Below are 25,869 nucleotides of genomic sequence, written 5' to 3'. Positions count from 1 at the left end.
GTGGTGCCTCAGGACCACGTTTGGGAACCAGTGTCTATCCTCAAGAATACACTGAACATGACAGGTGTCAGTACTCAACAGGGTTTAAGCAGGGGAAGAGGCTTCTGTTTACTTAAAACTCACTCAGTGGGCCATTCCTGGACGTTCATGCACTTAATCACACAATGCTGCTGAATATCACCTCTGACTAACCATGGAGACTATGTAGTTGGCATCTTACAAAAATAGGAGATCAGACAGTAAATACGACTGCAAAAAATCAGTCAAGTTTGTTAAGCCTCGGGAACCAAGGTATGATGTGACATTCCCATACAATATTTTAATTATAAAAATTGAAACCTCAAAGCTCCTGGAATGGCTCACTTTAACATGCCAAAATCCTTAATATATTTCCTTTGGTATCAGCTACATTTTCATTGATGAAAATCAGAGAAAAAAGAACAGCAAGAAAAAAACTGCACAAGAAAATCACCCTGTGGAGAAGAAAAAGCCTACTGTTCCAAAACACCTCTGATGCATCATAAAGGAATTATACAGCACACCTTTAGCACCAACCAACCTGGTGTCCAAAAGCAAAAAAAAAAATTAAATTCCAAAAAATCTAAACAGCTGTGCACATATCTCAAAAAAGGAAATTCATACTCAAAAGCACTTACCTGATGGTGGTTTTGTGTACTCTAATACCCCAACCTTGTTGATCTCAGCAGGAAGCTCGCCTTCACATCCAGAAGCATTAGTCTTTCCAGTTCAAAATCTCACATCAGAAGCAATGCCGTAAGTTCAAAAAGTAGAGCTCGAGTTATAACACATGAGATGATAATCCACCACTGAGCAAATGAACATCCCCAACAAGGGCCACTTGTTTCGGGAGGTGGAACTATCACATTAACGTAAGACAGCAAGATGGTGAGTGAAGGGTTTAAAGATGCTGGCTTATTGTTAGAACAATGAAAAGTGATTTAAAAGGAGCAGAATAAGAAAAATGCATTCCAATGGCCCTGTTCAGACTATCAGGTTCTTTAGTATCTAATCTACAGATACATTGTTGTTCTCATTGATGCAACCATCTTTTAATATCTCCTCCCTCTCAAAGAAACATGTTGATCAATGAGCATACACCGGAGTTCCTCAAAGTTGTGTTGCAGCCTTCTACAATGATGAAACATGGGGGTTTTCTGCTTCCCAGTATTCGCACAATGACGATGTTTAATCATTCTAGTCTTAAAGACCAAGAGGTCTGCCAGCATACAGCAAGTCACAGGAACAATGAATAATATAATTACATTCATCAAATTGTATGTTGTAGAGCAGATAACTTAATCATTCAGTTACATTTCTTTGACCAAAACACAGTACCTTCATCAGTCATATCACAAATAGAGCACATATTCTGTGTGTCCCACGGTAGAAAATAGCGCCAGTTGGCCAAACATCCAATTTGCATAATCTAGCTACCAGATTCAGCCAGATTCATATTCAAGCATAAGAATTATCGAATGTCAGAATAGACAGAAAGCCCCCCCCCCCCCCCCAAGATTTCTTTATAGAACTGGCCAGTGTATTTCAACACACAAGATACCATAGATGCGATACATCCAGGAAACTCAATGGTAGCAACAAGCCTCTGTTATTCAACAAAGCTCATAGTAATGCATTCTTTATAATCTTCCTGGGATAGCCCTTTATCTGTAAATTTATCCATAAGATCACTCTCTGAAAATGCATACTGTTCATCCGAGTCACAGATACAGCAATAGCGTAAAAATTGAGAAAAACGAAGACTGTTCTTTGTATGAAAAGGATACATATTATCATACCTTCAGCAAGTGTTTTTTGTCTGTAGGTGTGTATGTAGACCATGGTTTTTAATGGTCCATGATGATGTTGCACTTTAGATATCCAAAAGCATAATCTCCACACAAATCATAATTTTATTCAAAGATTTATTGTAAGATGACATCTATACAATTCTACTATAAAACTCTTGTAGTCCCAGTACTGTACCAGTCTATATCAAACATATCATCAATATACCGATACCAACATAGCACCAACCAATATTTATTGGAAAAATATATCCCAGCGTTGCTCAAATCTGCCATAACAAATCAGGGGTCAAACAAGGCCATCCATTTTCACAACCGCTTTGAAACGTAAACGCTTTGAATTTCAACGAGAAATTTGATGTACTTATTTAGTCATTAAGCTTACATATACGATAAACAACATTTAATTATCTTAAGCTATTTATTTTTATACCCCACACAATTTCCAACGTACATTGGTTCTTGTGGCGTACATTAGCAACGGGGGTTTGTTATCAGACCATATAAAACAAAGTAGTAAGGGGTACTGAAGATACAGGGCAGCTTCTAAAAGGGTGAAACGTATGGGTTAAATGAACTTACATATGTGATGTGAAACTGAAAGAAGGATCATTGATCTAGGTTAATGTTGATGTTACTAATGTTTTAGCATTGCTACCTACTGAATTTTGCACATTAAAATGTTCGAGCTAAAACACAGCAAAATAACATCATTCAAATGATACAGTTAACAATGTGTGAGAATTTTGCAGTTACTGTGAATGCTGAATGTCTACCTCAAGCTTTAACACAGGCTTTCAGTTGCCTTGGGGACTTTTTAACAGTCTTGTTGATCGGTTCCTGTGGCAGACTGTCCCAGATCATCTGCAGTGCTTCCTTGAGTTCTGCAACTGTTTGCAGCTTTGGGTGGAGCTTGTGATAGGCCTCCAACATTACTCCCCAGTCAAAAGTCTACATGACTGTGAAGTCATTAACAGTAAACTGGTACCCCATATTTTTCTTTTTTTTTTCAAATAATGGTAGTGTTACAGGGCAAACATTTTGAACGTGCAAATATCGCTGGGTGATCATGCTAAAAAGTCTAACTTTTCCATGTTTAAATATAATTTCATTCCACTCAGCACATAAACGTAGATAGTAACAACAAATACAGCTGTAAAATGTCACATTAAAATTCCAAGTGGTTGCTGAAAAAACAGCAAAAAGCTCTAGGGGTTTACTTTTTTGCTTCAACCCTATCCGATTATCAGATACAAAATGATTATTCTGTAATGCTAATGCAGCCAACGAGCAAAGATTCAGAGAAAACCTTGATGAGTAGTGAGGGTAGTGTGTTTAAAGCCATGTCCAAAACCTAAGTGCCTCAGTTTGACAAATTAAACTGTATAGTGACTACATATCCAGAGTCAGTAGCAACACATCATCTGGTATATCCTGTAACTGAGCAAAGTAATTCAAAGAATGGGTGGTATCTTTTACATAGGAAGGAATCTGGGAAATCACAGGTCATAGGAAGCAATCTACACATTTATACACCCGTTCAAGAAGAGAATCTCTAGAGGAAACAGTAGGGGCGGGCCTAGAGAATTCTACAGGCTGTTATGAATCTTAGGCAAAATGTAAACATTTGTATCTTAGAATTTTTATAATTTATATATACATACTCTTTAATTGAGAGAAAACCCAATTTTCTTGCCTCAGCTGTCAAAACATCAATTTTTTTTCCAAAAGCTGAAAAGTAGGATTATAATCCACTACTCTGTATACTGCTATATACAAAAGCTGGCGAAGCACTTCCTGCATGTAATCAGATTTATTTAGTACCACTATAGTTCTTCCTTTGTCAATCCACCGTATCACAATAGAAGCTTCAGAACTCCAGGTGTTTTAATTCCAAATGTTCTTGAGCAGTTAAATTCTGTAGATAATATGGACACCGTTCAAACTTAGCAACATCATGAAGAACTAGTTCCTGAAATGTATGAATAACAGGATCGAAAGCCCTGGAGAAGTCCATGCACTCTTATTCCAAACATCAGAGTAAGCTCTTCTAGAGTTCAAATCATCAACAAAATATATTTTCAATTGAAGGGTGCGTATGAACTTTTCAAAGTCTACTCTAAATTGAAAAGGATCATGCTTTTGTGTAGAGACAAAGGTAAGCCCTTCGATAACAAAGACTTCTCTGTGGCAGTCACAGTATAGCTAGACAAATTTCCCCTGTCCCAACGATCCTGTTTGGCCTTGTCTTCCACGGTTCTTCCAAACTCCTTAATATTTTTTTTGAGATCCCTTGTTTGTCTGCCCTCCCCTGATTTTTCACTCCCACTATCTTCGCCACTTGAAGAATCCAATGATAACTCCAACCCAACTTGTTTCTGTTGTCCATTATTACTTTTGTCTTTAGGTTTCATCCAAACATATGCAAACTCCCCCACTATAGTCTTTCTGATCTTAATGCACTAATCAGGGCCGGTCTTAGGCAGAGGCGCCGCATAGGGCCTCGTGCCTAAGGGGGCCCCGTGCAGGCGCCTCTCAACTCTGCCTCCGACCTCCGCTGCTCAGACTGCATCAATGATCCCGCTCGGCCACTCCGCTCCTGCCACCGGCGCACACCCCCTGCTTGGGGCCCATTGTCAGCTCCCAGACCCCGACAGTTGCAGGCGAGCGACAGCCCTGACAGTCGACAGACAGTTGCAGCGACAGCTCACTCCAGCTTTTCCCACTCAATGTCCCACCTTCTGATGATGTATTTCCTGTTTCCGCGAGGGCGGGAGCCACTGAGCGGGAAAAGCTGGAGCCTGGTCGGAGGTGAGCGGCCATTGCTGGTGCGAGTGCGTACGCCTTAAAATAAAGTGGAGGAGCAACAGGGCTACAGTTTATGCCATTCGGGCAAGGTAATGATAGCTTTTGTATACTGTTTCACAATTTTAAAGATGTATCTTATAACGCTTGCTATTTATTTAGTTTCCTTTTTTATGGAGTGAAGGAATAGCCCAATAGTTAAGAGGATTAAGAAGAAAAGTCCAGGCTCTGGATTCTTTTTGTATGCATTTGTGTTATTTTGTTCAATTTTTATTGCAATATAGAAATAGAAAAAAGAGCAGATGAATTTTTTCAATCATTCATTTTTTTCTTTATTTTACTTCAATATTTCTTATTTGTTATATTTATATCAATGATTCCCTAATAGGTGATCTATAGAAATGATCAGATTTCTCTTAGGTCTGGGGAGGGGGGGGGGGTTCATGATAGCATTGTGCTTTTATTTCAATCAGTTTTTTTGTACAAGTTGTACAAGTTTAGCTTCATTTGTCTTTATTTGAAATTTCATAAATAAAAAATTTTCTAAAAATGGAATTATCTTATCAATGGGGTGGAGCTAGGGTGGGGCGGGGGCTAGGGTGGGGAGGGGCTAGGATGGGGCCCCACCAAATTGGTCTGCACAGGGCCCTGCACTTGCTAAGACCGGCCCCGCAACTAATTAACTTTGACCACTCTTAATTTCTTTTCAAAATTTGTCCAATTTACTATCAAAATCTTGAAAGGATTCATCATAATCCCATGATGATTAAAAATCTAAATAATCTTTCCTCTAATTTTGTATTTTTCTATTCCTTTTTTTCTTGAAGAGTTTCTATCAATAGTAACATTAAATCTAACACACAGTGGTTCAATATACACTGTTCCATATTAAATCTAACGTGCAATGATTCAATACACTGTTCCATATAGCAACAAAAGCTTCATCTTCCAAAAATATTCTTGGTCCTCTAGGCATACAAAGCCCTCTAGGGATAATTTCTTGTTTACAATATTCTACTAGAGCTGCGCTATTCAATTCCCTACTAATGAACTATCATTTAATAACTCCAGCCATTCTGAATTCTCAATGCCATGCCAGATTGTGACAACGCTTGAGCTTGGAGAGTTTTTTCCTGTTATTCTTTTTCTCCTACATTCATCAATGAAACCAAAGATTTTAAAGGAGACTCTATTAAGGATTATGTCATGTTAAAGTGAGCCATTTTGGGAGCTTTCAGGTTTCAATTTATAATTACATATTGTATGGGAACATATCATCATAGCTTGGTACCTGAAGCTTAGCAAACTTGATTTATTTTTTGCACTGTGTAGTTGGTGTCAGGGCAGTCTATGAATAGAGCTGGGGAGGTACTGGTAGTTATGCAGCCATCAGCTATATTAAGTACTGGTGCCTGTATAGCTAACTGGGCAGGTAGGACCACACAAAAGGTAGTCCTGTTTTTGCCCGCTTAGTTCCGTGGGTGCCAGCACTGAATATTGGCCATCATCTGTATAATTTCAATTCCAGTGCTCCTGGCATTGAAAATACCTGCATATAGTATGTTGTACCACAGAAAGGTGGTATATCAAATCCATGACCCTTAAACTTTACCTTAATATCCAGCCGAATCTAACCTGGATATTGAATATTGGGGTGGAGGCGGGGGACAGTTTTGAAATATGCAAGTATATTTTATAGATTCTCCCAACTAAACACTTCACTTTTTGCTTGAGAACAGAATTTTGTTTCCATACTGCACCCATGAAATTAAATGACTTCTCCAAATTGGACAACATTAGTTTTAATTATTGCCTCCCAGAAAAATTCCCACAGACATTTGTGCCTGTTTTCTCTGTGGATAATTTTCTCTCAGAAGCAGATTGTACTTTTAATTATAGAAAGCTAGATAAGTCATTGCATAATCTGCCCTTTCTCTGCCCCCGTGAGCACTTGACAAGTAATTTTGCCTTCATGGGAGAGTAGGTAATTTTCAAAGCGCCTATTTCTACATGTAAAATGCTTTTTCATCCACAGAATTGGCTTTGAAAATTATTTTCTGAGACTTGTAAAAGTTAAAGGAACAGCTCGCATAGTTTTTTTTCTTTTTCCTTTGTATTTTATAATTTAATTAAAATCTTATTAAATAATATATCTTATTTATTTATTTATTTATTTTGTCTGCTCCTTTTTTTGTTCCTGGATACCTTTGCTTTTTTTTTTTTCGAAATGGAAGAAGACTGTTTTGGCCATTCCTACAGTTGCATATAGATAAAAATCCTGCATGAGACCTTGCAACAGATGGGGTGATCCTGAAGAAACTAATCCCCCTGCACACATGTTTCAAATTCAACATTTTGTCTTTGTTAAAACCATGTATGACCTTAGCTAAGCAGTGTGTAAACATTTAACCAACTGTGCAAATTATGGGGTCCTTTTACAAAGGCTCGCTGAAAAGTGGCTTGCGTTAGTGTAGGCGCGGGTTTTGGGTGCGCTCACAATCATTTTTCAGCGTGCCTGTAAAAACGCCCCCTTTTTTTCTTGAAAATGAACGTGCGGCAAAATCAAAATTGCCGTGCGTCCATTTTGGGTCTCTGACCTTACCGCCAGCCATAAACCTACGTGCATCAGATGCCACTTGGCACACGTCCAAAAATAAAACATAATTTGCAGACGTGCATAGCAGACATGCGCCAAAAGTGAAATTACCGCAAGAGCCATGCGGTAGTCAGGCGGTAAGTCCATTTTGGCGCATGTTGGGCATGTGCAGGTGCCTACACGGCTTAGTAAAAGGGGCCCTATATGCTGGAAGATAAAGTACCAGGGGGCCCTTTTACTACAGTGTGGTAAAATCTAGGACTTAACTTATTATAACATGAGACTTTACCACATGCTAAGCCCAGATTTAACATGGCACTTTTGGAGGGCTTTTTCATTTTATTTGCAGGTTGTGTACTAATGTTCCCATCATAGGAGCCGACTTTTTAAAATGATTGGGGAAGCTGAATTTTTTTTTTTTACAGGTAGTGCATTCCCCCCGCCCTCCCCTCCCCTCCCCCCATTCCAGCCCCCCCCCCTCTCCCTCCGAGTTCCAGGCCCCCCTCCTCCCTCCATCCCCCCGCCCCTCCATCCAGATTTTAAAAGCCATCTTCTTACCTCTTCAAGGTGTTACGGCGGCAGCTGTACGCAGTGAAAAACGTGCAGGCTCGCGCTTCAGCCTTCTCTCGTCTGTCTCTCAGCTCTGGTCCCGCCCTCATTTCCTTTTTCCGCAAGGGCGGGACCAGGGCTGAGAGACAGACGAGGGAAGGCTGAAGCGCGAGCCTGCAAGCATTTCACTGCGTGCAGCTGCCGCCGTAACACCCTGACGAGGTAAGAAGATGGCTTTAAAAATTTGGACAGACGGAGGGATGGAGGGGCGGGGGGGCCCTGGAACTCGGAGGGAGGGACTTTTAAAATTCTGGGCTGGAAGGGAACTTCCGGTCAGCGAAATATTGGGGGTGCTCGAGCACCCACAGCACCCACGGAGTCGATGCCTATGGTTCCCATTAGCACAAGGTACCTGTTAAAAGTTAATTCAGGAACACTTAGGGGGTCTTTCACTAAGCTGCGGTAGCATTTTTAGCTCGCAGTAGAAATCAGCTGGCAGTAAACGCAGAGACAGCCATTATATTCCTCCTGTGGGCATCTCGTCGCTTACCGCCAGCTGATTTCTACCACAAGCTAAAAATGCTATCACAGCTTAGTAAAAGAAAATCCTTAGTGCTTTCTGCGTTAACTCTGCATTAGCCAGATAGGAGGGGATCCTATAAATGGCATTCAGAATTCATCACTGGAAAAAAATCTGCACTAAGTGTGATTCCATAAAGGGCGCATACCCTTTATAGAATTCCATTTAGTACTAATTCCCACACCTAACTTTAGGTGCTAGGCTTACAGCTGCTGGAACCTGGTGTAAATGTTGGCACCTAAGTTAGGCACTCTGTGGCAGTATTTTGTAGCTATGCACACAACTTTTTGGAATACCCCTGACATGCCTATGGCCAAGCCCCTTTTGAGTTACGCACTAGGGGCCCCTTTTACCAAGCTGCATCAAAAGGGAGCATGTGTTGGCGTATGTTTTTGACACATGCTGAGGCCCCATTTTACCGCAGCTGGTAAAAGGGTAGGCTCTTATGTGTGGGAAATGGACATGCGGCAAGTAAAGCACTTGATGAGCAGCCATTTCTGGGGGAGCCCTTACTGCCACCCATTGAGGTGGCGGTAAGGGCTCCTGCGCTAACCCAGTGGTATCTGGGCAGTGCACGTTACTGCCCAATTACTGCCAGGTACAACCCGGTGCTACAAAATAAATATATTTTTGTAGAGCCAGATATGACGGTGCGCTGGGAGTGGGAAGTACCACAAGGCTGTTGCGGTAGCCTAGCAGCACTTCCTGTTTAGCGAGCAGTAAGCCCACATTGGGCCTACTGCCGCTTTGTAAAAGAGGCCCTAGTAGAGTTAGACAACATGCCTTATAGAATAGCATGCTGCCAGATGGGTGTACAAATCCTAAGTGGTGCCAATTAACTTAAGGGCATGTAACTCAATTAATTTGCGTGCTCATCCTTGTGTGCGCAAATCTGGGCTCCATATATAGAATTCAGGACTTAGGGCCTTGTTTTGCTCCTAAATTTATGCTCCTAAATTCTAAAATAGATTATGCTCATAATTTAGGAGTATAACCTTTATAGAATAAGGCCCTTAGGGGATCTTTTACAAAGGCGTGCTAGCATTTTTAGCACACACTAAACGCTAGAGACACCCATATATTTCTATGGGTGTCTCTAGCCTTTAGCGGATGCTTATTTTTAGCATGCACTAAAAACACTAGCGTGCCTTTGTAAAAGGACTCCTTATTGTGCAATAATCATAATTCAATAGTTGGTTAATGCTTCCAGGCCCATGCTCCACACGTGCCAAACCCCATTGGAGAACAATTTAATGCACAGTTTAGCGCATGGAAACAGAAAAAATACCAGAAAATGCTTTAATGCGTTTGTGCAGTAGTCTGTTTTCACACACTAACCCACGTGCTAAGGGGTTAACATCCTTTAGTAAAAGGGCCTTTAAAACTTCAGAGGAAGTAAAAACGAATAAATAAGGAGAGAAAACCTAAAAAAAAAACCCAATCTGGGTCATGCTAGATTCATGGTTGTTATTTGTCTTTTATGAGAAACAGGTAAAGGATGAAGGGATACAGAAATTGGGTTTGATGACATTTCATCAGGCAACAGTTCATCACGTGTCACTTCTTCACTACAGACATTTCACCACGCAACATTTCATCACATATTCAAGCTAAATATATTCAAATTATATTCATGAAAAACTTGTGGCAAATGGGGGAGGGAGCCAGCACGCATCAGTGCCTGTTCATTTGTGCCTAAATATGACCTTCATGAAACTTCTACGTGCAAAGAATTTTAACGAGACTCATATTTAGGTGCTAAAGAAAAGGCGCCAATGTGTACTGTAGAAAATGACCATGGGGACGCCAACTCAGACTTCATCCCCACCCCGTCTCCGCAACAGTACAAAATCTCATTTGTACAAAAAGCGAGTGATTGTTTTTTATCGAAATTGATGAAACTAGTATGGTGGAGTTTGATTTGCGGGGACGGGGTGGGGATGTGGACAAACGTTGTCCCCATGTCATTCTATAGTGTGCTGGTACTTCTAGTTTCCTTTGGACATTACACAAAGAAGTCATGATTATCGGCACACTCTCTCCCCACACTTTTGCCACAACTTTTCCATACATAAGTTGAATGCATCAAGCTTGAATATATGCTGAATTGTCCATGGTGGTGAAGTGTCATATGATGAATTCTCGGGTGTGTATCTGCCTCTGGGGTGAAGTGACTTGGTGATGAACTGTCCGCACACAGATATTGGGAGAGAATAATTAATTATATTCTTTTAAATTTGATTTATTGTAGGGGAGGTGTTTTCTTTTTTGGAGGGAAGCGTTTTATTTTATGTACAGTAAACATGCATGTTTTATACTGTTTTGTCGCTGGATATCTTCCTTTACCTCACTACAGATCCTATTGTATTCAGTGGGAGCTCTGAGATAAAGTGAGATAACCTTGCAATGTTTCCCGTAGTCATATCTGTATGTTGAACTGTATGTTGAACATCTGTACATTGGACAGCCCTGGAGTTGTGTATGTATTTCTGTTTTGGAAAACTGATAATTATAAAGCAGAACAAATCTGAAACAAAATATGTGGAACATTCTTTTAAGTACAAAAATTTGGAATAGTTTGCCCATCCAACATAAAAGATCTAGCTCTTACCTGCTGTTTCCTAAAAATTTAAAAATTTATTTTCAGTAAACCTATATCTTTTTGGTGTAAGCTGGATTTTACTCCATTTGTGGGAGGTTTTTTTTTTATTGTAATCCACATTGAATCTTAACAGAAAAATGTGGACTATAAGACATTTTACAATATAATATAGTATAGTATAGTGTAGCATAGCTATGCTCCCTTAATTCAGACCATGCAAACATATTTATGTTTGATATCTTCATAGATAAAATTGCAAGAAAATGAAAGGTAGATATTGTTAATACAGTATGCATTTTTAAGCACTAATGTGTGTGCCTGAGTGCTATATTTTTATATATTATTTTTATATTTTAAGATTGCATGAAAATTCTAAATGGGGAAAAAAATAATGGTGTCATTCTGAGTTGAAGTTTCAGAGAGAAACAATAATTGGTGACTTGTGCTAATGAAAGTACAGTAAACAGGAAGGGAACCTCTCAGGAGAAGAAAGACAAACCAGGATGAAGCAAAGGTCAACCAAATAACAAGCCAACTCAAAATGTTGCTTGAAAATCCTTTTATTCAAAGCACCAGAATGAGGACCCGACACGGGCTGTGTTTCAGCAAATGGAGCCACCTGCCTCAAGAGGTCACACCAGAATTCTCTGTGAGCTAGAGTAATTGGTTGTGTGGCTGATGCAACATTGCTGGTAGGAATAGTAGTATCAGCAGGATAAAAGATGCCTGTAAAACGCAGTGTCCAAGCAACCACCACATGTCGGGTCCTCATCCTGGTGCTTTGAATACAAGGATTTTCAAGCAACGTCTCCCGAGTTGGCTCGTCATTTGGTTGACTTCTATTTCACCCTGGTTAAGAAAAATACCAAATCATGCTTGAGTGCATCATCTCTCACTTCTTTTATTATAGCTGGAAGCCAACAGACCCCTGCCTTCTCCTAATGACCTCAAAAGAAAGATACTCATCAAAAACAAAAGGCTAAAGCCTGAAGTAGAAAAAAGTAAGTCAAATGCATGTGAACTGCAGATTAACAAAGGGATAAAGAGCACTTGAGATACCACCCAGTACATTTCTTTGAATGGTTAAAACTGAAATATATTTGAAAAAAATATGCTGTAATGAACTGTGCAATTGAAACAACAAATTGTGGTCTAGTATCCAACTACAGTCAAAGAACTACCCCCACATGAATATAACTCTAAAGGTAGTTGATATACATTTTTTTGTGTGTGTGGACCATCAGACAGTAAGTCATAAAACGATATGTTATAAGACATTCAGGAGGTCTTTTACTAAGGTGCGCTGGTGTTTTTAGTGCGCGCTAAACGTTAACGATGCCAATGTATTCCTATGGGCGTCTTTAGCATTTAGCGCATGCCTATTTTTAACGCGCTAAAAATGCCAGCGTGCCTAAGTAAAAGACCCCCTTAATATTCTTATGCTCATGCTTCCATTCCTCATCAGTCCTTTTACATTTTGACATAGACTCTTGCAATTCAATTCATCTTGCTTAATCTTGTATACGTTCATATGATATTATGTTTTGTACCTATATTAGCTTATCTCAATATGAACTGTTGCATCTCTAACAAGAAAAAGTGAACAAGAGGGTAGACCAATGTTGTTCCAAAACAAGTGGTTTATTGGCTAAAAAGTGACGACGCAGAACTGTGTTTCGGCACCACAGGAGTTAATTACACAGTCTCAGCCAAAGCTGATAATTGCATAATAATATGACAAAGAAACTTCCACTAATACAGCATCAAAAGCTGATATACAAAAGCCACCAGCGTACAAGTGTAAATCGCAGGGATAAGGTTGCATGTCATACAGGACAAGCTTGCAATTATCAACTTTGATTAGGACTATGTAATTGACTCCTGAGGCAAGTGCATGTGAGGTCAACATGCAGTTCTGCATTGAGTCACTTTTTAGCAGATAACCACTTGTTTTGGAACATTGATCTACCTCTTCCTTTCTTTTTGTTGTTGCTGCTTGTGTTTTGTCGTTAAGGGGGCTACTTCTGCCGTGTTTTTATTCTGTTGCATCTCTAACACAGAAAAGCTTCTGACATAGTGCTTTGTTTCACAAGGAAGCATTCTAAATTCTTAAATCTCTTTAGGCCCTCCCTCTCCCAATACGCTACCTATAGTAAAACAAATTAAAACCCAGTTTAACATAAACAGTAACTAAAAACAGTAACATCTCCTTCTATATCTACCATCACTGTATCAGGAGTCCCACTTAGCCTTTCTTAACACTTTCCAGAGCCAGCCATGTTTTTAAAGCTGATCTGATAAGCAATAATCTGGGGAAAAAGAAACACAGCTACATATTAAATTCATTAGAAACTGTCATGATTGTGGTCGTGACCCCTCTCAGACTCACCTTATTTCTGGCAGTCAGCTTCCGAGCTGGCTTCTGTCTGTTCTTCCTGAGTTAGTTCTTTCTCTGTCTCTGTGTGCTGGCTGCTTCCAGCATGGCTCTGATTACTCCACTATACTGCACCTGTGTGTGCTAAGCCTCTCTGTGCTTCAGTATGCTTTCTCCCTTTGTCTTGGTTTGTGTTCCTCTTGCCCTCTGGTGGCCAGAACCGGTGGCTGCCATAGACTTTCCAGACTTTCTTTCTGGTCCGGTCCGGTCCAGATATTCCAGCCCTCCAGACTTGGTTTGAAGTTTGGCAGCTAACCTCACCCGTAGCTGCCTCATGATTCCTGCAGCTGAGTTTCAGCTGCTGTTGGGTTTATTACCACCTGGAACCTTCTGAGTTTGCCTTTGCATCGTCTAAGGTCCCTGGTTTTTTGGTGCTTTGTTGCACTTCTGCCTAGTCTGGTTTCTTGTTTAGTCCTTGTCTGATTCTAGTTAGTCTGTGTGTAGTTTAGCTTAGGTTTATTTGCTTATTTCCCTAGTCATGTTTCTGGTCTGTATTCCTTGTCTAGTTTCTGTTTGTCTGTGTCTCTTGCTTAGTTGCTGCTCTGCAGCTTTCAGTCCTGTCTCTTGTCTGTCAGTATTTGTACCCTGTTTCAGTGGCTGCGTGGCAGCTTTCAGTTCCTGTCCTGTAGCTTGTCCATTTCCTGCTTTTGTGTAGTATTGTCTGTCTGTGAGTCCTAGCCCAGTTTCCTGCCTTGCTGCCCATGTATATTCCTTTTCTCCGAGGACAAGCAGGCTGCTTGTTCTCACGACTGGGTGACGTCCGCGGCAGCCCCCACCAACCGGAAATAAGCTTCGCGGGACGGTCGACACGCAGGGCACGCCCACCGCGCATGCGCGGCCGTCCTCCCGCCCGTGCGCGACCGCTCCCGCCAGTTACTTTTTTTCCGCGACTGAGAGAGTTGTGTTTTCCCCTCTCTCTCGTTTCAGCCGCCGGATTTTTTCGACCGCGTTTACGCGGATCGTCGCTTTTGGCCTGTTCGGCCTCTTCTTCTTCTTCTTTCTCTTTTATTAAAAAAAAAAAAAAAAAAAAAAAAAGAATTTTGCGCGTGTGGAGCACGCGCTCCTTCTTTTCCCTCGCTTTCTAGCGGGGACGCCTCGTTGCGGCCTAGTGGCCGCTCGGTCGGTTTCAGTTTTCGTGGTGTGATTTTAGCCACCATTGCCGACTTTGACTTCGCCGACGCGATTTTTCCGTCGATGTCCTCGAAGGTCCCGAGTGGATTTAAAAAGTGTGGTCGCTGCGGCCGGCCGATCTCGCAGACCGACACCCACGCTTGGTGCCTCCAGTGCCTCGGGCCGGAGCACAATCTCAAGTCGTGCGTTTTGTGTCTCGGTCTCCGGAAACGGACTCAGGTTGCGAGGCAAGTTCTGCGGGACCGTCTTTTTGGAACTTGCGCCGGCCCCTCGACGTCGACCTCGACGGCATCGGTATCGAAGACCGGTTCTTCGGTACCGGTATCGATGCCCGAGACATCGGCACCGATGGCAGCGACCCCAGGAGAACAGGTCCCGTCGGCCCGCCGGTCCGCCGGCGAGAGTGGGGTAGAGAGACCGCGTGGGCAGTCGGCCCCGGTCACTCCCTCAACTCGTGAGCCACGGGACCGAACCCTGTCGGACCCGGTACCCCGAGACCGAGGGGGATCGACCTCCTCCTCCTCCATGCCCTCCGGCACCGGTGACGTGCACCGGAAAAAAGACAAGAAGCGCCGTCACCGGGAGCCCTCGGTGCACCCTGAAGAGGAGTCGACGCCGAAGCGTCATCGCAGAGAGGAGAGATCTCCGTCGGTGGTGGAGGTACCGACGCGTCGGGGTTCCGGCACCTCGGTGCCGTCTCCTGGCCCCCAGCAGCTTCCGGCACCGACACCCTTACCGGCCCCACCGCCTTTCCCGGCAGCGGGCCTGGACGAGTGCCTCAGAGCCATCCTTCCGGGGATCCTGGAAGGGCTGATGCGCCAGGCTGTGCCGGCGCCGGGGGTGCTTGCGCCCTCGGCGCCGATGACTGTGGCGCCGGCGAGCTCTAGCCCGGCGCCGGGGCAGTCGACACCGCCGCCGCTTGCGGTGCCGGTCTCGACAGCCACGCAGGTGGAGTCCCCGTCGACGTCGATGGAGGGAGCTCCGTCCCCGCCGGCGCGGGAGTCCACCGCTCGACGACACCGAGACCTCGGTGCCGCGACGTCGAGCCGGGCCCGGTACCGGACGCAGCTACATGAGCTAATGTCCGATACCGAGGATGAGGACTCGTGGGGGGAAGAGGAGGACCCGAGATATTTCTCCTCAGAGGAGTCTACGGGCCTTCCCTCGGACCCCACGCCGTCACCGGAGAGGAAGCTCTCACCTCCTGAGAGTCTCTCCTTTGCCTCCTTTGTGCGGGATATGTCTATAAGCATTCCCTTTCCCGTGGTCTCTGTGGAAGAGCCGAGGGCCGAGATGCTCGAGGTCCTCGACTATCCATCACCACCTAGAGAGTCCTCCACGGTACCGCTGCACAATGTCCTGAAGGAGACGCTGCTCCGGAACTGGGTGCGACCACTAACTAATCCCACCATTCCCAAGAAAGCAGAGTCCCAGTACAGGATCCACTCTGACCCAGAGCTCATGCGGCCCCAGTTGCCCCATGACTCAGCGGTCGTGGATTCTGCTCTCAAGAGGGCACGGAGTTCGAGGGATACCGCCTCGGCGCCCCCGGGGCGGGAGTCTCGCACTCTGGACTCATTTGGGAGGAAGGCCTACCAATCCTCCATGCTCGTGACCCGCATCCAATCTTACCTGCTCTATATGAGCATCCACATGCGGACCAATGTGCAACAGCTGGCGGACCTGGTCGATAAGCTCCCGCCGGAGCAGTCCAGGCCTTATCAGGAGGTGGTCAGGCAGCTGAAGGCGTGCAGAAAGTTCCTGTCCAGGGGGATTTTTGACACCTGTGACGTGGCATCTCGTGCTGCGGCCCAAGGTATAGTGATGCGCAGGCTCTCATGGCTGCGTGCCTCTGACCTGGACAACCGCACCCAGCAGAGACTGGCTGACGTCCCTTGCCGGGGGGATAACATTTTCGGTGAGAAGGTCGAGCAGATGGTGGACCAACTGCATCAGCGGGAAACCGCTCTCGACAAGCTCTCCCACCGGGCGCCTTCAGCACCCGCCCCCACGGGTGGGCGTTTTTCCCGGGCACGGCAGGCTGCACCCTATTCTTTTGCAAAGCGTAGGTACAACCAGCCGGCCCGAAGGCCTCGCCAGGCACAGGGACAGCCCCAGCGCGCTCGTTCTCGTCAACAGCGTGCGCCTAAGCAGCCCCCTGCGCCTCCACAGCAAAAGCCGGGGACGGGCTTTTGACTGGATCCACGGGAACATAGCCGCCCTACAAGTGTCCGTACCGGACGATCTGCCGGTCGGAGGGAGGTTAAAATTTTTCACCAAAGGTGGCCTCTCATAACCTCCGACCAGTGGGTTCTCCAAATAGTGCGGTGCGGATACGCCCTGCATTTGGCCTCCCTGCCTCCAAATTGTCCTTCGGGAGCTCAGTCTTTCAGCTCCCTTCACAAGCAGGTACTTGCAGAGGAACTCTCCGCCCTTCTCAGCGCCAATGCGGTCGAGCCCGTACCACCCGGGCAGGAAGGGCAGGGATTCTATTCCAGGTACTTCCTTGTGGAAAAGAAAACAGGGGGGATGCGTCCCATCCTAGACCTGAGAGGCCTGAACAAATTCCTGGTCAAAGAAAAGTTCAGGATGCTTTCCTTGGGCACCCTTCTGCCAATGATTCAGAAAAACGATTGGCTATGTTCCCTGGATTTAAAGGACGCATACACTCACATCCCGATACTGCCAGCTCACAGACAGTATCTCAGATTCCGCCTGGGCGCACGGCACTTTCAGTATTGTGTGCTGCCCTTTGGGCTCGCCTCTGCCCCACGAGTGTTTACAAAGTGCCTCGTGGTGGTGGCGGCGTATCTACGCAAGCTGGGAGTGCACGTGTTCCCATATCTCGACGATTGGCTGGTCAAGAGCACCTCGGAGGCAGGAGCCCTCCGGTCCATGCAGTGCACTATTCAACTTCTGGAGCTGCTGGGGTTTGTGATAAATTACCCAAAGTCCCATCTCCAGCCTACTCAGTCTCTGGAATTCATAGGAGCGCTGCTGAATACCCAGACGGCTCAGGCCTACCTTCCCGAAGCGAGGGCTACCAATCTCTTGGCCCTGGCTTCGCAGACCAGAGCGTCTCAGCAGGTCACAGCTCGGCAGATGTTGAGACTTCTGGGTCATATGGCCTCCACAGTTCATGTGACTCCCATGGCTCGTCTTCACATGAGATCTGCTCAATGGACCCTAGCTTCCCAGTGGTTTCAAGCCACCGGGAATCTAGAAGATGTCATCCGCCTCTCCACCAGTTGCCGCACTTCACTGCTCTGGTGGACCATCCGGACCAATTTGACCCTGGGACGTCCATTCCAAATTCCGCAGCCCACGAAAGTGCTGACGACGGATGCATCTCGCCTGGGGTGGGGAGCCCATGTCGATGGGCTCCACACTCAGGGTCTGTGGTCCCTCCAGGAAAAGGATCTGCAGATCAACCTCCTGGAGCTCCGAGCGATCTGGAACGCACTGAAGGCTTTCAGAGATCGGCTGTCCTGTCAAATTATCCAAATTCGGACAGACAATCAGGTTGCAATGTATTACGTCAACAAGCAGGGGGGCACCGGATCTCGCCCCCTGTGCCAGGAGGCCGTCGGGATGTGGCGTTGGGCGTGTCGGTTCGGCATGCTCCTCCAAGCCACGTACCTGGCAGGCGTAAACAACAGTCTGGCCGACAGACTGAGCAGAGTCATGCAACCGCACGAGTGGTCGCTCCATGCCAGAGTGGTACGCAAGATCTTCCGAGCGTGGGGCACCCCCTCGGTGGACCTTTTCGCCTCTCAGACCAACCACAAGCTGCCTCTGTTCTGTTCCAGACTTCAGGCACACGGCAGGCTAGCGTCGGATGCCTTTCTCCTCCATTGGGGGACCGGCCTCCTGTATGCTTATCCTCCCATACCTTTGGTGGGGAAGACCTTACTGAAGCTCAAGCAAGACCGCGGCACCATGATTCTGATCGCGCCCTTTTGGCCCCGCCAGATCTGGTTCCCTCTTCTTCTGGAGTTGTCCTCCGAAGAACCGTGGAGATTGGAGTGTTTTCCGACTCTCATTTCGCAGAACGACGGAGCGTTGCTGCACCCCAACCTCCAGTCTCTGGCTCTCACGGCCTGGATGTTGAGGGCGTAGACTTCACTGCGTTGGGTCTGTCTGAGGGTGTCTCCCGGGTCTTGCTTGCCTCTAGGAAGGATTCCACTAAAAAGAGTTACTTTTTCAAGTGGAGGAGGTTTGTCGTGTGGTGTGAGAGCATGGCCCTAGAACCTCGTTCTTGCCCTGCACAGAACCTGCTTGAATACCTTCTGCACTTATCAGAGTCTGGCCTCAAGACCAACTCAGTAAGGAATCACCTTAGTGCGATTAGTGCTTACCATTATCGTGTGGAAGGAAAAGCCATCTCTGGAGAGCCTTTAGTCGTTCGATTCATGAGAGGCTTGCTTTTGTCAAAGCCCCCTATCAAGCCTCCTGTTGTGTCATGGGATCTCAACGTCGTCCTCACCCAGCTGATGAAACCTCCTTTTGAGCCACTGAATACCTGCCATCTGAAGTACTTGACCTGGAAGGTCATTTTCTTGGTGGCAGTTACTTCAGCTCGTAGGGTCAGTGAGCTTCAAGCCCTAGTAGCTCATGCTCCATATACCAAATTTCATCACAACAGAGTAGTGCTCCGCACCCACCCAAAGTTCCTGCCGAAGGTGGTGTCGGAGTTCCATCTTAACCAGTCAATTGTCTTGCCAACATTCTTCCCCAGGCCGCATACCCGCCCTGCTGAACGTCAGTTGCACACATTGGACTGCAAGAGAGCATTGGCCTTCTACTTGGAGCGGACACAGCCCCACAGACAGTCCGCCCAATTGTTTGTTTCTTTCGACCCTAACAGGCTAGGGGTCGCTGTCGGGAAACGCACCATCTCCAATTGGCTAGCAGATTGCATTTCCTTCACTTACGCCCAGGCTGGGCTGACTCTTGAGGGTCATGTCACGGCTCATAGTGTTAGAGCCATGGCAGCGTCAGTGGCCCACTTGAAGTCAGCCACTATTGAAGAGATTTGCAAGGCTGCGACGTGGTCATCTGTCCACACATTCACATCACATTACTGCCTCCAGCAGGATACCCGACGCGACAGTCGGTTCGGGCAGTCGGTGCTGCAGAATCTGTTTGGGGTGTAAATCCAACTCCACCCTCCAGGACCCGAATTTATTCTGGTCAGGCTGCACTCTCAGTTAGTTGTTCTTCGTAGGTCAATTTCTGTTGTTTCCTCGCCGTTGCGAGGTTCAATTGACCTGGGTTCTTGTTTTGAGTGAGCCTGAGAGCTAGGGATACCCCAGTCGTGAGAACAAGCAGCCTGCTTGTCCTCGGAGAAAGGGTATGATACATACCTGTAGCAGTTGTTCTCCGAGGACAGCAGGCTGATTGTTCTCACCTTCCCTCCCTCCTCCCCTTTGGAGTTGTGTATTTCATATTTTTTGCTAGTCATTCAACTGGCGGGAGCGGTCGCGCACGGGCGGGAGGACGGCCGCGCATGCGCGGTGGGCGTGCCCTGCGTGTCGACCGTCCCGCGAAGCTTATTTCCGGTTGGTGGGGGCTGCCGCGGACGTCACCCAGTCGTGAGAACAATCAGCCTGCTGTCCTCGGAGAACAACTGCTACAGGTATGTATCATACCCTTTCCCTCTGACCCTCAGTCCCTGTTCAGCCTAGTTGGTATCCAGTGCCTGTTCTGTCTGGTAAGTCCTGCCGGCCGCCTGTACCCAGGGGCTCAACTCCCGGGGAAGGGCGGCCAAGCGCAGGTGAAGTCTAGCTGTTTCTGTCAGAGTTCTGCCTTGTCTCTGGTGTGGGGTGGTTTTGCCTACCACTGCTGCTCCATGGCAGTGGCCCAAGGGCTCACAAACCTAGTTTCTGCCTTGAAAGCCTGACAGAAACCACTCCAGACCACTACATTTAGAGAGATCCAATACCTAAAGGAGCTAAGGAAACGTTTAGAGGCCCTTTTACCAAACTGAGGTAAGCACTATCATATGCTTACAACAGCTTAAAATGGCATCCATGAGGCACACTGAGGTATGTGCTACTGGTATACTAAAAAATAAAATTAGTTTTTTTGTCTGGAGGCAGAGAGGGGTGTGTATGAGCTTTTCAGCACAGCTAGATTACCACTCACTAACTGATTAGCATGTAATTAGCATATGAGCCTTTACTGCCTACAAAAGAGGTGGTAGTAAGGGCTCATTCACTAGTTTTTGTTAATGGCTGCACGCTAATGGCAACATTAGCGCATTGCCATTAAATCCAAGCTCGCCGGACACCTTGGAGTTTGTGAAACATTGGAATTAAGCAAGCTTTGAAAACTGTATCACCTGCAGCAACTACAAAATTTCTCTCACACATTGAAAAAATGGATCTGACCACAGTAATCCATGCCACGATAACATCTTGACGGGGCTACTGTAATGCCCTGTTCATTAGTCAAACCAAAAACAGTTTGTACCAGTTCCAACTAACTCAGAATTTTGCAAGCAGTGTGACCACATCACACCTTTCCTGCAAAAACTACACTGGCTACTAGTACCTTACAGGGACAAATTTAAAGCTCTGATTTTTAAGGTCCTTGGACAAAATGGACCAGATTACTTAAAGAATTAGTTGGCCCTCTTTGAGGCCTCTAAAATCCTCTCAAGGAGGAGCATCATTATCTGTACCCTCATTTTAAAAAAACTACACAGTGTGATATCCACCAGCATGCCTTCTCATGAGTAGTCGTCACACTTTGGAAAACTCTCTCCCAGAGGGGCTATGCCTAACACAAGACCACCTCTATTTCAGGAAGCAGATGAAAGCCTGGCTCTTCTCCCAAGCCTTTAATACATGCGGTGACTGACTATCCACTCACTTTGCCCCAGGCTAGCTTATTGCTCTTCCTGTAAAGGGTCATGGATTTGATATACCACCTTTCTGTGGTACAACCAAAGCAGTTTACAATTATATGGAGGTACTTTCTCTGCACATAGTTGGTTCACAATCTAAGAGGGTTTTTTTTGCCCAGAGTCAGAAGACGCTGCAGTGGGAATTGATCCCAGTTCCCCAGATTCTAAGCCCACTGCATTAATCATTAGGCTACTCCTCCACTTATTTTTTTTTGGGGGGGGGGAGGGGAGCACAGAAGTGACTGAAGAAGGGTGGAAGGCAGTGAGCACATACCAAGAGAGGGGGAGTGGAATGGAGAAAGGTGATGTGAGGGATTGTGCCTGGGGAGAGGAGACCTTGGGGATGGACAGAACCGAAGTCTTGTTGGGAGTTAGGGAGGGAAGAGAGTTAATGCTTATGGGTGGGGAGAAAGAACAATAGCATGCAGAGTGTTACTAGACGGTAGAGAATAGATGAATAGATAGGGGGTGGTGAGAGGATGAAAAATGGGAGGTTTTCACCCTGGAGCAGGGGCAGAGAAAGCGTGTGTTGAACTTACCAGGGGAAGGAAAGGGATTCAAAAAGCTAGTTCATCATATCTTATTAGAAGCATAGAAACAAAAAAAAATAAGACAGATAAAGACCATGTGGCCTATCCAGTCTGCCCATGCATGCCATCTACTATCCCTTCCTCTCCCTTGGAGATCCTGTGCACTTGTTTCAAGCTTTCTTGAATTCAGATACAGCCTTTGTCTCCACTACTTCCACTGGGAGGCCATTCCATGAATTCATCACCCTTTCTGTGAGGAAGTATTTCCTTGGATTACTTCTGAGTCTGACCCCTTTCATCTTCTTCCTGTGCCCACTCATTCCAGAGCTTCCTTTCAATTAAAAGAGATTGTGCACTCAACTGTATATATATAACTTACCTTCAGTTTGTCCTATCTATATATTTCTACTGCACATGCCCCTTCTCTACCTTGTATTGAATTCTAAGGACAGCATTAGCATCATATCTCAATTATTTGAATGTTCTAATGCATGCTAGTTAAAGGTTTCATATGTATTGTGGTAACATGGTGAGTATCTTATCTATGTTATATGAATGTTTTTGCAGGGATTCCTATTATGATATCATTTTTATTCTGATGACATTTATTATATTTGTGTTCTATGATTGTTTTACAGTGCTGTTATATGTTTATATTTCTGATACTGTTTCATGTTAGTCCTATTACTAGGATTCAATTTGCCATCTCCAGGTTTACCTCATTGCTTACATTTGGTCATTTTACTGTTGTTATAGTGTTAATAAATGAATGTATATTACTGCAGCTTGTTCTCTCTTTGCTTCATACGGAGCTTAGCTGTGTAACTGTTTCAGAGGATGTTTAAGTGAGGCATTTAACTGATTGAGGTGTAGGCAAGCAATTTTGGCTTATCATTCTTAAATAATGCTATCATGTCACGAGTGTGGCATCCCCATCCTATTCCAAGTGTTACTTACATTAGCAGAGCACCTTTGCAAGTTCCAAAAAAATACAAAGATGAGCCTCATGCATATTATAATGAAACTGCTAATATATTACATGATGAATATAAGGAGCATGCCTAAAACCACATAAAGGGGATTCAGGATTGTCAAGATGCATGGGATCTCTGAGCTCCCTTTTTTCTAGTGTGGGACACAGGGGCCTAATTGTGAAGCTTCATTAACTGTTTAACATAATTACCAAGAGCTAATAGTTGGCATGGGCCCACAACTATTAACATGTATTAAAACAGCCACTGCAGAAAATGCCATATAGGGCTGGGGATTGTACCTGATAGCATGGAGCTTAATACCATGATGGTTGTTCTGGTTCTCTTTTTAACTATGTTATCCGCATGGAATTGATCAGGTTATTGCAGAATAGAAGCTCTTGATGTAATATAATGTAATGCATTGTGGTGCATAATGAGCTCACTTAATGCTAACTCAAGAAGTATAGTTAACTTCATCACATGTAATCTGCCATGCAGTTAATATGTAATAGCAACTTTTTCTCTGCATTAACTGTACAAAAGCCCTCCCAGAAATGGTGGGAACACCCCCAACAGTTAACACAGAGATTTTGCAGTTTTGACATGTTAATGTTGGTTATTACCAAGCAGTATAAGCAAATTCTTACTTGACTTTAGTAACAAAAAAAAATGGCCTTAGTGTTATTCACTCCATTGCCCCATGTAAGCCGCATTGAGCCTGCCATGAGTGGGAAAAGCGCGGGGTACAAATGTAATAAAATAAATAAATAAAGCATCCATTAAAGATTTGTCTTAAGTTTTTCTAAATTCTGGAGCTTAATGTATCAACCTTATAATGCATAAGAGAGAGACCAATTTCTTTATGTACCAGTTGGGATCAACAATGTATTGAGTTTCAATTTGGTAAACTTGAAGATATTTAATAGAAATGCACTTTTATAATTTTTTATAAAAAGTGTTTTGGTAAGTTTAGATTTTAGATACTTGTTTTTCCTTATAAAATAGATGGTCTTGGATCTGAATTGCTGCGCAATATGGAGCAGGCTAACGTTTCCCTCCTATGCGACCTTTCTGTTTCAATAGAACAACTTGAAGCTTTGAAAAGCATGATGGAGGCGGGTGAAACTGCTGCTCCAGTGATAGAGGATGATATAGAAGAAGAAACAGAATGTGGTGAGTCTTTCTAGAAATTTTATTTCTCAGTGTTATTAACGTAGGGTGATGAGGTCCTATCATCTCTTCATGAATAAACTTAAATAAGGCCCAAACAAAGAATCTCATACATGCAAACTTACCCAGATAGCATAGGGACATTTTAGGCTCTCTGGATCAGGACTTCCCTGTGCCAGGAGTGCTGTGGTCTGGAGTTTGGCCCAAAGATTTTTTCTTTTTTTTGGAAAGTAATCACTTCCCTCTCCAAATGGCAATGAGGGAAGAGAGTTCCAGGCCTTTACTGTAGCCACAGAAAACATCTAGGGATGTTTATTATCCAATCAACAATTTATAGAGGGGGGACCATGATATAATTCCTGTCAACTAGATCTTATCTTTCAGTGTGGTTGGTGCAAAGTCAGTACAGTTTAATTCAGAGAGATGATCTACTCTTAAGGTTTTAAACAATATTTTATTGAGCAAAATATTGACTGGCTAGATTGAGCCAAATTTTTAGCCGAACACCTATCTCATTAGATTCACTAAGATGCTCATTTTCAAATCACATAGACTTACAAAGTTACGTGAGCACTTTGTAAGTCTATGTGCTTTGAAAATGAGCCCCACATTAATTAGTTCTGTATGCCTCTGAGCGGCTTCTTGAAAATTCATCTCTATGTGAATGTGCATCTTTTGAGTTTTGTAGCTTATAGATTTGTGATTTCTAGGAATCACTTTACCTGCATAATGGACCATTGCATGAAACTTCTGCCACAAGGCACCTCCTGGGCTTAGGAAGCAATTTTATACAATAGGCAGTAGTATGTTAATACTTAACTGTTTCAAATATTAGTATATATTCTCATATGTGTGCATCTACACACATATCTGCAAACATTTCACCTAAGCAATATTCTGTAAATACGTGTCTATCTTCTATAGTGCGTATTTGCAAATGGGGGGAGGGATCACACCTACATGCATATCATAGAGAATGCTATAAAGTAGTGCATGTCTTCACCATTTAGGCACCCACATCTGTGTCAGCTCCAGGGCTGGCATAAGTACTCATGCCTAACTGCCAGTTAAGCCAGTATCCTTTAAAGGAAAGTAGATACCTATTTCCCCTTGCAGAATAAGCTCCTAACAAGGTGCCTAATTGTAGGCACCTGTTCTAGAATTGCCATTCAAGTGTTTTTCACAAGCCTTTGTGGTCAGATAACTGTTTATGTTTAGACATTTAACATAATTTGCAGGAACTAACGTGCTGGATTACTGTAATATCATCTTTTCCAGTCTCTCATTTTCTTCTTTAAAAAGACTGCATACGGTTCAAAGTACTGCCATCAGACTCCTGGCATGCACCAATTGTTTCAACCAAATTTCTTTCTGTTTTTGTTCAGTTTCACTGGTTACCCATTCAGTTCCGAATTCAGCACAGGATTTTGACTGTGTCCCATAAGGTTCTTCATCATTGTTCCCCAGCCTATCTCTCCTCGTGTAATTACTCCTTACACTCCTTCATGTTGACTTCGGTCGTTCTTTTCTAATCAACTTGCTATTCTTCTGAAGACCCTTCATGTTTTCCCTTGTGTTTCCCGCCCACCATTAGCCTGTCTGTTCAGTGCCCATCCGTCTGAATGGCAGCACTTTTCTCCTTTTATTTTCTCTCTCTCTCTTCTTTTCCTGTCCTTTCCTGTGATGATTGTAGTTCGTTTTCTTTCATAATTTACCTAGTTATATGTACAGTGTTTTGATTTTCCTTTAAGAAAGGTGGTAT

The 25,869-nt window shown here is 44.4% G+C and overlaps 1 protein-coding gene across 1 annotated transcript in view; it reads left to right on the top strand.

The window, feature by feature from the left end:
- Positions 1–1,196: 1,196 nt before the first annotated feature.
- Positions 1,197–25,869, top strand: part of LOC115459092 (1-phosphatidylinositol 4,5-bisphosphate phosphodiesterase beta-4-like) — a gene marked incomplete at its 3' end in the record, with an annotated part of 136,405 nt that continues 111,732 nt past the window's right edge. Inside the window, 3 exon segments of the mRNA XM_030188958.1 lie at positions 1,197–1,235; positions 11,869–11,959; positions 23,943–24,110. Of these exon segments, the coding sequence (XP_030044818.1) occupies positions 1,197–1,235; positions 11,869–11,959; positions 23,943–24,110 (298 nt within the window).

The sequence above is a fragment of the Microcaecilia unicolor genome, unplaced genomic scaffold, assembly GCF_901765095.1.
Source record: "Microcaecilia unicolor unplaced genomic scaffold, aMicUni1.1, whole genome shotgun sequence".
Classification (NCBI taxonomy): domain Eukaryota; kingdom Metazoa; phylum Chordata; class Amphibia; order Gymnophiona; family Siphonopidae; genus Microcaecilia; species Microcaecilia unicolor.
This window is presented reverse-complemented; position numbering and strand designations above follow the sequence as displayed.